The sequence below is a fragment of the Branchiostoma lanceolatum genome, chromosome 10, assembly GCF_035083965.1.
Source record: "Branchiostoma lanceolatum isolate klBraLanc5 chromosome 10, klBraLanc5.hap2, whole genome shotgun sequence".
In the NCBI taxonomy this organism is placed as follows: domain Eukaryota; kingdom Metazoa; phylum Chordata; class Leptocardii; order Amphioxiformes; family Branchiostomatidae; genus Branchiostoma; species Branchiostoma lanceolatum.
Genome location: NC_089731.1, coordinates 4,269,936 through 4,282,456, shown reverse-complemented (window position 1 = coordinate 4,282,456; position 12,521 = coordinate 4,269,936). Strand labels below are relative to the sequence as shown.

Below are 12,521 nucleotides of genomic sequence, written 5' to 3'. Positions count from 1 at the left end.
ACCTGTTAATCAACTCAAAGGATGACGGTTGAAACGAATAAAAGCCTGACAAGGCCACATCTATGGCTATCACACTGACATTACTACACATGTAGTACATTGCAGATACCACACATTTGGCTTCTCGTAAGTGTACAAACAGAATGAAGTCTTGTCCCTTTTCTACACAGCAGTTTGGCTTCAAGTCTGAAGCAATAGACTGATAAATTGGTTTACATTGCAGTTTAGTAATCATTACGAGTGGGTATCGCACTGGACTATGTCAATTTATGCCAGGCATTTACCAAGTGACACAAAAACTGGTGCAGATTGACAAATTTTGTCGGCTGAAATTGCAAATTCTGTGCTTGCGCTGAGCTCGAATGTTAAGTACTTTAAGATATCCAAGAAACAAAAGTAGCCTAAACCATCCACCATGACACTTTTGTACAACTTCTGAATTTAAGTAGTTTGTTAAAAAAGAAACTTAAAACAGCAACTTAACTGAGATATCAGATCTTACATCACAAACTGTATGTGTTCATATTGTAAATCTTGAAATTTTCGCAGTAGTTTAATTTTTGTGGTTCCCTTTTCCCTCCTGTAGCTACTGCAAAATAAAATCACCATGAAAGTAAATAGATTTAATTTAATCACAGTTGCATCTGTAACAATTTTCCAAATGTCCTCTAAAAAAAGCAAACACCCCGCAACTTACACAAACGAAGTAACTCTATTTCTTTTCATATTTCAAAACGAAAGTAATTTACAAAGAAGGCAACACAACAAAAATGCAAACAGAGGAATGTGTGTTCAACACATTTCTTTTAAGGATCGTATACATGTAATATCATTGTTTTCTTCCACATCTGTTTATATCCAAATATCAGCAAAATCATTCCCCAGAAGTGTCTAGAACAGAAATCAGTTTATAAAGATTTTCTTTAGGCTGCCATAGTCTTAAACTCTTCAGGTGCAACTGTTTCTCCCCTATATACAATCAGGTAAAGATACTAATGCTAACATTCAGCACATACATGTACATCACACAGGTTGGGTCTTTCAATTTTGACACACAATTTTGATCTCTTTGCATGTTTCCTAAAAGATAAGTACATCAGATACAACCAACACCTTCCACTTGGTTACAACGATCCTTCCTGCACCAAATTATCTACATTTTGAACCATCCTATTACCAACCATCTAGATTATTATTTCTTAATTCCTTTTTTTGTATCGGTAGCTAACAATAGATATAATTTACCCTCCTATGATCCTATAAATTTGGTGTTGCGTGTTACTTTTAATTACATGGTTGTCTTTCAGCTTGATGAAACAGACAGAATACACAATGACACCATCAATAAAGCTTTGCTTCAATTTGCAATACTCAAGAAGTTATGACAGTCAAAGTGAAGATGGAAATACCCCCAAGTAAGCATTTTGCTGCCTGTTATGGCAATGGAACCTACTTTTTCATTAATAAGAAGCCACAGTTTCAGGTAATATCTCTCCCATTTTGGCTATGAATGTGTGTTTAGGAGTCTATGAGTGGCACAATGCAACAGTCATCCTCTTCTGCAAGGTCCGCCACTTGTATTGAAAAATATACATGTACATGCAAATAGCAAGCAATGCTTCTAGTCTATCGGTGTACTATCTGTCCTTCTAGCTACATCAGCATTGGCCAACCAACAGCCTCCTGTTGATGGAGGGAAGGTTATCAGCCAATCATTTTACCTCTTGGCTGTACGCTGCAACATGATTGGCCAGTGACTTTCCCTCCAACAACAAGCAGGGAAGTATCTGATTGGTTGATGGATGGATAACACTAAAACAGCAAGAAGGATGGATAGTTAGCACATAGGTCAGAGCTGCTACGTACTATTGCATTTTGTGTAATAAAAATGACAGGTCGGGCTGGCCCGGGCATGAGAGAATGCTACAAGAACACATGTATTACTAGCACAATGTATTTTCATACATTTCAACAAATATCAACTGACCAGGAAGTGAAACACAGCCTTTAATACATGCACTAGATAATCTGCTTCTTATATGCCTTTCCCTTGATAGTATGTACAATCATGTATCGATGGACCGCCTTAAGCAAAGTAAGCAATGTACAATCATGTATCCCCTATCTTATATATATGGAGACACTTTTCTCCTAAATTGTGAGATGATTAGTACTATAGATTTATGAGTGATTTATCCATAAATATGTACAATGTTGATCTGTGACAACCAAGATTTCATCATTTTCTGCAGAGGCAAGCTAGGAGATTTGCAGCCTACAGAATTGGTGAGGTGCTAAGGTAGTGAAGTGAGGCTGAAACAATGAATTTCTTCTAGGTTCCTACGATTTTGGATTGCAGATTACATGTATTGTGTTACAACTGTGTCATTTTTTGTCATTTATAGATAGTCCCCAATGTTTGATGCTTGGTGAAGTTAGATTCTGAAAATATGCTCAAAATTTCCCCTTAACTGGCGTGAATGCAGTGCGGTATTTCCATACTTGATTTTTTTTTCTGCAGCACCAAAGCATTAACTAACATATTCACAGGTCTCTTCAAAACAAAAAATATACTGGAACAAATTTTCCACAATGAGCATGATTAGGCCTAGGGCTTGAAAAAAGGGTTACAATAAAAATGCATGGATTCTGAGAAAGCTTGCGGAGGATTAATTGTTATAGTCTACATGCATATAGAGTGAATGAAGTTGCAATTCAAGTTGGTTATCATGAAGTGCCCCCTAGCTGTTACAATCAGAACTGCACCCAGCTGGCTCCAGACTGGTTGTTGTTACCGGACCTGGAAAAAAAGATAAAAGTTATATCTTGGTTCAAGTTTTATTTCATTGTCATCTTTTCTAATTTTACTACATGAGGGTTTCTTTACTTAATATATTAGTTAACAACAGGACAAAAATCTATTACAATGAACAACAATGCTTTACAACTAAAACTTAAGCTACAATATGATTCTAAGTTGTCCTGCAAAAGTAGACGACAATGAAACATTTGAAGGACAAAGGGGATAAGAAAATACAATACACATGTGAAGTTTTTTATTGTTAACCGTTGCCGGCCTCCTGAATTTACTGTTAACCAGTGTCAACCCTCTTGAATTCAAGCATTGCCACGATATTCCCTAGCAGACCCTCTGACAATTCAAGGTAATTATCGTCACTCACCCAGCTCCAGCAAAGTCCCCCCAGTCTCCGCCACTTGACGATGTGTTACTTGACGACGACGATGCGAAGGGATCCAGATCTAAAAGTGGATTGGCGTTGGACTGTGTTGGTTGGGTGGGAGCGGGGGGATTGGGGGGAGGGGCAGAGAGACCGCCAAGGCCACCTAAGCCACCTGTAGCAAAGCAAGAACACCACAACCGTGACCCTAAAAGCACCCTCACAGCAGAAATCACTGTTACACTGCACTAATTATAAGGGACTGGTCACATTTGTCTTACAACAATTGTTTTCAAGTCTATTCTTTCTATATTAGTTGGAACACAAGAGTATAGATTCCTGGCTCCAGGGATTAGAACCCGCGCAGAACCCGGGCCACCAGCTCATGACCCAATGTACTAACCGCTAGGCTAAATTAAAAGGTCCGGACCAGTTAGACTGGTCAGTTGGTGGCGCTTGAACCCCACTGTTACATACTATTTACTCAGTAATATACAGGTTGTGATGTACACAGTAATCTATGAATAGCTTACTACATACCACAAACTAAAAGCTCTACAATTATGTAAGTAACTCAGTCTAAGCTGCACCAAAAAGAAGATTCTGTTGAACAAAAAGAACACAGCTTTACCTGCAGATGACTGTGGCTGCTGGGGTGGGGCTGCAGCTCCCATAGGGGGCGGGGTCAGGGTGGGGATCTTACCCCCAGGGGGCGGGGGCAGGAACCCTCCTGCTCCTCCACTGGGCTTCGCTTTGGAACCGCTTTTCTTCTTCTGGAGAATGGATGGTGGGAACATTTAATACATGTATATCATAATCCAAGAGCAAGAAGGAATTTTTTGTACCATATTTTCATCATTCTGTGTTTTGAAAGCAATTGAATGCATATTTTCAAACTACTTTGTGGACAGTGTCATCACCTATTACATAAAAAATTAAACAACTTAACAATTAAACCTGTAACACTTGTCAACAAATTTGTGTATGGCAGACAGCACCAAAAGTCAATTAAGACTTAGTGAAAAGATTGACCAAAAGGATGGTTTTGCTGATCTCAAGTTTTCCTAATACAGACAGACAAGACAGTACAATAAGATTTGACAATTGCTCCAATTCTCTTTGCTTGATTTTGATGGTTTGTCCTTCCCACCATATTTCATCAGTACAGTCATGTAGTTTGAAACCAAGTTGACATTTTTACCAAAGAAAACAATGAACTTGTTTTCTTTCTACAGAGAGGGAGGAAAGGATAAGAGCTGACATGCTGCAATCCTCACCCCGATGTTGATTGTGATGGTTTGTCCCTCCTTGAAGCCCAGGTCCAACTTGGGTCCGGTGTCTGTCGTGCCTTCCTTCTCTATCTGTTCACTTTTCCGAACCCACCTGGAAATGGTGCAGCAACAGTTATGTTATTAAGTACTAATATTAGTCAAGGCGTACATTGTACTTCACAAATGATTAAGCAAATAGTAGTGGATAACCTTGAGTCAACTGTACAAAATCATCCCATATCTTCAGAAAAGACGCTGTAGCCACGTAGTAGTTTAGAAATTTATTCAAACCCATCCCCAAAAATATGTTATAAATTATAATCCTAATCCCTCAGTGAAAATGTTGAAGTACAGCAGGAGCAATTTGGCATGTGTAACAGATGTACACAGCTCTCCAACATGGCATGAATGATGTCATAATAAACAAAGCCTGTACACATGACAGTACACTTAAAAAACTTAGACAGGCATACACAGACAAGTAGACTATGAAATTAAGCCTATCCACTAATTAGGGCTTAAAAGACAATCATTATACCTGGCACAAGCACTGAAATAAAAACTATAAATCTTTATAATGCACCTTATAAGCTGTATATCTGTAAAAGGGAAAGACATCTACATGTTACCCATAAACATGAACGTAAAACTATGAGATTTTGATGTGAAGACTATAGTTAGATTCCTGATTAAAGTAGCATGGCACTTAAGCTACCTGATTAATGTAAACAGATTGCAGCACTTATCTGCTGGATAGTTTTTAGTGAACCAGAAAAAGAGAAGACACCCAAACTTTGGCAACGATTCGCAACTCCTTTTGGATTTTGAATGTAAAAAAGTGTGTATTTTAATCTTCTCCCTGATCCTAACTCTGTGACTAATAGGCAATTGGGTGCCGAACAGCTACTACAGTGTGTTAAAGGTTACTCAGTAATCTATGTTAGGTAAGAACTTACTTGAAGTGATCTTGTAGAGCAACGTTGAAGTCAAACGAGTCTCCTCTGTCCCCGAACCCCATCCCGATAAACGCACTGCGGCCTGCAAAGGAAAAAAAAAATGAAAACACTGATATATCATTGCTCTGTGGTTTTTGTTAAAACACCCTGTCAAATCAACTGATTTGAAGATATCTTTTCAACACACAGATAATTTTTCATTTCTTCTACTACATAGATAGCCCCTACTAGGCTCTAAAGGAAAGAGTAGAAATTGGCCAAATAGATGGATGACATGCAGAGCCTGACATTTCAGTTTAGATGGCCACATCCTGAACTCAATGTCCGCCAAACTCCTCTTGCATGTTATCAGTCTATCTAGCCGATTTCTACTCTTTCCAGCTACCTTTGGTCCAAAGTGGACCGATATGCAAAGTTTACTACATATTATAATTTATAAGATACATTTACCACTAAATATATTTATATTTTCACACAGTGAAAAATCTTCCCTTACCTGAATCATCCTGTACCCTGATGACGAAATACCTACTGGAGTCTGTTACCGACTCAACGGCCACGCCCGGATACGCATCCACAGGGGCCTGGGCAAACAACTCACCTGGTGAACAGACAGGAAGAAGAAATTCTTTATGAATGTGCTATGAGACATCTGGAAAACACTGCCAAAAAATACATCTTTGTTGAAACATATTGCTGGATGCACAATCTACTACCAATTTTGGAATTACTACATGTAGTACCCAAAAAAGTCGCAGTAATAGTGCTGGCAAAACTGTATCGCCAAAAGGACATAGAATGGGAATGGGCAATACATGACTTTTGCACATTACAACAAAATTAAAGGCGGGATAGTACTGATATTCAGAGTATGTTTCTTTCAATTTTGCCACCAAACATTAACATTTTTTTCTGATGTAACCTTTATAATTCTAGATGTTTGCAATTAAAGTCTGCTTGAGAGTACAAATTTTGGGTTCTTTAATTCTAGATTGACTAGTCTGAAAGACCTAGAACTTTAGAAGAGTGTAACCATTATTTGCAACACATTTTTTGCAGGCGCACGTGTAGAGGTAGCTTAGAATATAATTACATTGGAAAACCAGACCTAAATGTAAGTCTTGCATATCTCACTCTATTTGGACAAAGCACACTGCCAAAAGTCCTTTGTCAATATAGGCTTAAGGTCAAGCTGACGCTGAATCAACTATGATTAAATATTGAATTCATATCTTCCTGACTATGACAAAACACAGAGACAGGACCTGGGGCTTGTTTTGGGTGTTTCCCTTTCTATCAGTAGTTTGCACACTCACTTTTTTCATGGTTGTAGGAGAAAGATTGAATTTGCAGCATTTAAGTTTGCAATAGAAACAGCCATAGTATCAATATCATGCAATGAAATCTTGGCAGTGTGATGAGTTCTTAGTGAGAGGTTACTGCAAAAACCACTGATGAAAGCAAGGGATCAGATAATTTACAGTATACAGCTGGACAGTGACCAGAAAGAGCTCAAAACAGTTATTATATTGTTAATTAAACTTCTTAAGCCAAGATGTCTTGCAAATTAATGTGTAAGAGAAGAAATGTGTTATGGACATCGCAATGGTTTGGTATTTTGAAGTGTAATATTTGCAGCGTTTTTTCTATGAGGAACTCATAAGGTTGCAAACATTAGCTCAGTCAAGATTGCATTGCAATCATACATAATACTGTCATGTAGAGGACAAAACTTAAAAGTTAAATACTATAAATCTATTTGAGTTCACAGCACATAGATTTTGGTATGTTTCAAGAAAGGCATACTAGTAGCACAGTAAAAATGTCATTCAATGCCCACCAGAATTTTTGTCCTCTATTTTGATGACACAGTCTTTGCCCTTGGCGACAATTTTCATCCGTCCGGTGTAATCTGGGGCATCCAACTTCCAGTCTGCTGCTCTGTGGGGGAAACACAAAAAATCTTACTACAAAAAGGTTTTCCAATTGTGGATGCCTTTCCTTGCAACAGTGTATACTTTGCGTTTTGGAACAACCTATAAGCAGCAACTCCTGTGCTGCAGTGCAATGGGAAGTAGTAGTAGTAGTAGTATCCACATCAATATTAATACAGATAGTCTACTGAAACCAGCTCAGGGGCGCACCCGGGGAAGTCACACGCTCAAATTTCAACCACTTTACGCCCGAACAGACTCTTACAAATATTCATACTTCCCCCGCACCATACCCGAGTGGAACGCCCTGCCTGGCGCGGTTGTTACTTTCGTTGAGTCTTTCCGCGCCAGGCTGGAGGCCTGCCCGCCTTAGCCTGGGACCTCCCCCCCCCCCTACTTTGCCCCTCGCGGGGTTATCTGGGGGTTCAATAAGTTGAAGTTGAAGTTGAAGTATCCAGTATTTGAACCAGTTGGAATTGCCCTGAGAAAGGTGACAGATTGTCATCGAAACGTTGGTTGAATAAATCTCTTGGTTGTGTAAAAAAGTATTTTTATAATTCGGTTTTCCAATTAGTTTTAGTAACATAATCTAATTTATAAATTATTGTTATCTTATGTCAACTGTTACAGATGTCATAGGAGGGTACTAAAATTAGACAAACTCACTGAAAAAAGTGTACATAATTCAATTTCTTAATACCTTAATTTACAATTAGCAGCATCTAAATCAAATGCCATACTTTCTTGCACCCTTCAATATCATTTCAATTTTATTACCCTCTTACTGTACTTTCCTAGGAAAACTATTTCAGTTTCACTGTCAACTGGCAAGTGTTGATTTGTATGTATATGTATGTTTGCATAATCTATGGACAGACAAGTCCTTTCATACAGAAATTGCTGTACATTCGGGACATTCGACAACTAACTAGTAGGCAAAATGGTGCTAGAAGATCATGATCAGATTACTAATGTTAAAATAGTGAAATTAGCAGATAAAATTGTTATGTTAATTTACATGTACATTCTTCTCTTGCATTCCACCTGATTTTTGTCTGTGAATGCGTCACTGTGACATCATTCTGTTCGCTCGTATAACAAGCTTAAGGTTAAACAAGGTGACCTCTCTAATTAGGTTAGACGGATGTTTCATCTCTCCAGAGGTCACTAAAACCAATCAGAGACTGATGATCCGACATTCATCAACTTCTGACATCACAAGTCTGGGTCACTTTGTATTCGTTATCAGGGTTCTGACTTCTGAGTGGGGTTAAAAAAAATTACAATATGTTCTAATTGGCCGCCGATGTCACCCTAAATTCAACTGCTCATATTTTTGGCACCAACAATTGAAGAAAGTCCTTGTTTCCCTTCTCAAGTATAAGTTCCAATTTTTGATTTAGTAATGCAACGTAGTAACTTAGTAGTAGACTGGTAATGCAATTTAAGTTGATAGTTCGTTCTTTAAAACATTCAAATTTCAAATTTCTTTATAACAGCCTGGACATTAAACAGCCTGGCTCCTGTGCTTTGGCATTATTTGTTTCTAAATGTATTACAGGATTACAGTGACTGTATGCAGTACCTGAATCCAGGTTGGACTGTATTCATTATAATATTAATTGAAAATTTTCCCCAGCCTTAACTCCATAAAGCCCCTTTATGACTGCTGTTAATCTTCATGCCTGAGGAGACAACAGCCCACAGTTCCTGCTGTACATGTGTGCGCTTGTGATAACAGCCGAGCTACATTTTGTAATCATCAAACCAGCTGGGCACTTCATCAATAATCCTCTTATCTTTTACAGGGGCCCCTCTTTCCCACGCAATAGACAGCAATTGCTGAAGGGCGACCATAGTACATGTGGTATCAGTCCACTATGTTCTGCTGCTACAGTGGTCTGAATACTAGTACCCTGCAGCTACAATTCGTCTTTCTTCAAATCTGTCTAGATACTTTGTCAGGTTCATCACAAGCTTCCTTAGCTCCCGTACAATGTAGTTTTCTTTCTGGTCAGTGCCCTCAGTAGACTCTGTACACTGACCATACAGAGCTGTACCAAAAATGAACCTTGATTTCATAATTGGAATATGATGCAAGATGATAAAGTACTATGATTTGAAAGACAACAACTTTACGCAAAGTGAAATAAAAAAACACTTAACAAAAATTTGTTCTAAATGTCTAAGAAATTCGTTTACTGATCTGTCAAATGTTTTGGGCACTCGGGGGGTCACAACCGCTAGTGGAAAGGGGATGTTATCATACAGCACAGGTGTGCCCCAAGCTATATATAATTTCTTCACACGACACGACGGGAAATAACTTTTTTTTGTTGCTGTTATTTGTAACACGGGGTTACACGGCAAAAGAGGTGTAAAAATGTGTCTGCTGGTTCTGGTTGCTTTTGAATGTGCTTTTTGATACAACATTGTACATGATACATACAGAGTGTATATGTTCTGGCCTACATGCCCAGTAAAGATGATGTAATCCTATCTACATGTACAAATGTAACGGTGTTTAGTTAGTGGGTAACTGTGTTGCTATATGAAATGCAATGTACCTGTGTTCCCTATCAATTTTGATTAGATACATCCTGATGATCTTAGATAAATCATTTCTCTAGTAAACATTGATGCTGTAATCACACCATGCCTCTAGCAAACATCAAACCAGTTTCTTTTGTTTGCATGAAGGCAATACATGTACATGGTATTATACCACCTGTTGTGTTATGCCATGAGGTGGTTTACCAGGTATGTAATACAAACAAAAACGTACGTGTTTCCATTGTACATGTAACAAGTTATAAGTTACTACACCCTTACTACAGTACTACAGAATTGTTTCAACTGCGGATTAAAACACACAAAAACTTCCTTTTCCCTCCTATCCTTGCAACAGTAAATAAACTTACACAGTTACAGTAAATTCAGTCCTGACAATCTACTTATTGAACAGATCCCAGGGTACAACTACAACTGAATTACAATCACATTTATTTTGTTTGTAACGTTGCTGCATGTAACGTAATATCTTGCCTGGTATCAAAACCTATTATAGCTGCTGGGTCTCTTTCGTGCTCTTTTCTTCAGCACACATAAATTTATGATTGAGTTGACGGCTCAATTTCATTTTTCGACATCTATTATATTTTACCACCCTCTAATTGCGACATTCAATTACTGGTATGAGCATACCATTTAACTTTTTTGACAACTTACCTTACTTACCACTTCAGAAACATTAGCTATTCGTTATATGATTTACATGTTAATCATATAATAAATACATGTAACGTTAGCTAAATAGATTGTGAAGTGGAAAGGCGGAGTTTTGAGACTGAGATATACAGTTATTGTACACAGAGCGATTTCTCGGATACCTGTAGAATCAGGTGCACATACATACTGATCATCATGAGTAAAACACCTAGGGTGTACAACAGTGTTAGAAACCTGAATAAACACAATTTTGTCGACAAACTGTGACAAACGTCACCGGCCCCTCCCCTCAGCAGCGATCCGCCTACCACAAATTTTGACCGGATATTGACCGCTAAAATCGGTGTCGCTCCTGACCAAACGAGTTCACGGAGCGCTTTAGGAACGATAGGTGATGTTAAAGGAAGGGTTATCTAGTTTCTCTCACCTGTAGCCCCTGTTGGACGGCCGCGGCGGGATTCTGTACACGAAAACCTCCGGCTTCACGCAGACGATAGACTCGTAGTCCGCCATCATGGACCTTTTCACAAGGATTGTGGGAAACGGACCGAACCATTTTCTTGCCGAGGTAGGTACGTTCAACAACGCCCCCTAACGGTTGACATTATGTATGGTTAGGACCATCCTATGTTTATCTAGTCTCTACCAGACTTAACCGCGCCGGCTATAGGGAAAATATTTGCCAGGGGAGTTTGGCCATAGAGGGTTTCATTCGCAGGCCCAATTAAGCACATTGGACCCTCTCTGTGTAGCCGACTCCCCGATTCAGTCTATTTGTCCAATTTCTACCATTTTCCCAGCGATCCGCGGGGCCTGGTAGAGGCTATCTTTATCCATCTGAAGTACAGTACAGCCAGGTACCCATCCGAGTAATGAGGCTGTTGCAGTGCATCGTAATGTGCTTGAGGCACTTCCTCAATAACGGGACCCCCATTTTACGTCCCTTCCGAAAGACTGGTACAGCTCCAACCAGGATGCCGTCCACGGATTCAAACTGGGGTCTCCCAGTTACCAACTATTTGGAACCAGGAGCTCAACTGTGAGGCTACTACTAGTCGAGCTAAAGGGACATCTTAACATTTGTTCAGATACTTTTCCTCATTTCAACAAATTTTATGGTAGAGAGAAGGGCTAAGGTGCTTGTGTATATAAAAACACAAAATTCACTGCTGTCATGCAACTGCAATTAATCCAGATACAGATTATCAGGAGAGTCACCTCGACCAATCAAACCACGTGAATCGCATTGAAACTCAGATTCGTATCAGGCATTTCCCGACAAATCCCTTTCTAACTTGCGTTAACGACTACATCTGACAAAACAAACTCGCCAGTGAGATGGTAGAAGGTGTCAGCTTTCCCAAGATGTTTTCAGATTGGCAATTTTGGCACTTCGGAAGTGATTGAAAGTGACCGCAATTTAACATTTAGAGAAAAGTAGTAGAAACTGTTTTTTTCTAAACGTTGAATCGCGGTTGCTTTCAATCACTTCCATAGTGCCAAAATTGCCAATCTGAAAACATCTTTAGAAAGCTGACACCTTCCACCATCTCACTGGCGAGTTTGTTTTGTCAGATGTAGTCGTTAACGCAAGTTAGAAAGGGATTTGTCGGGAAATGCCTGATACGAATCTGAGTTTCAATGCGATTCACGTGGTTTGATTGGTCGGGGTGGAGAGTGTAATAAATAATGCTGTCTTCAGCTACGAAGGAGTAACCAAGGGTCTTGCTCGGAGTCTTGCTGCATTACAACAGATCTACTTGAATTACTGGTCACTAAATTGCAATGTGGGAGTAACTAAATTCTCAATTCCCAAAGTAGCAAAACAGACTTAAGATGACTGCATCTCGTTGTTGGTGATCTTCAGATTCCCTCAATGTTACACCACATATATGAAGACAATCTACATAATTTCAGAACATGAAATACGTTTTCGTCATCTAGAAAATTGCT

The 12,521-nt window shown here is 39.0% G+C and overlaps 1 protein-coding gene across 2 annotated transcripts; it reads right to left on the bottom strand.

The window, feature by feature from the left end:
* Nucleotides 1-860: 860 nt before the first annotated feature.
* LOC136442825 (adaptin ear-binding coat-associated protein 1-like) lies at nt 861-11,126 on the bottom strand. Of its 2 annotated transcripts, none has more exons than XM_066439777.1 (8): nt 10,996-11,126; nt 7,247-7,347; nt 5,903-6,007; nt 5,407-5,488; nt 4,457-4,562; nt 3,811-3,952; nt 3,183-3,354; nt 861-2,800 (listed from the first exon to the last, which is right to left on the bottom strand). In XM_066439777.1, exons 1-8 carry the CDS (start codon nt 11,082-11,084, stop codon nt 2,755-2,757), a joined length of 843 nt encoding a protein of 280 aa, XP_066295874.1. In that variant the 5' UTR covers nt 11,085-11,126; the 3' UTR covers nt 861-2,754. The 2 variants fall into 2 exon arrangements, with proteins under 2 accessions (XP_066295874.1, XP_066295875.1); XM_066439778.1 differs by having other exon boundaries at nt 3,183-3,261.
* Nucleotides 11,127-12,521: the final 1,395 nt, after the last annotated feature.

Excerpts from the sequence above, each read along its gene's own strand:
- LOC136442825 (XM_066439777.1), bottom strand. The coding sequence starts at position 11,084 with ATGATGGCGGACTACGAGTCTATCGTCTGCGTGAAGCCGGAGGTTTTC. Across the intron at positions 4,563-5,406 it reads GCTCTACAAGATCACTTCAA|GTGGGTTCGGAAAAGTGAAC; the intron begins GTAAGTTCTTAC and ends CACCATTTCCAG. Across the intron at positions 3,953-4,456 it reads CCATCACAATCAACATCGGG|AAGAAGAAAAGCGGTTCCAA; the intron begins GTGAGGATTGCA and ends TCCATTCTCCAG.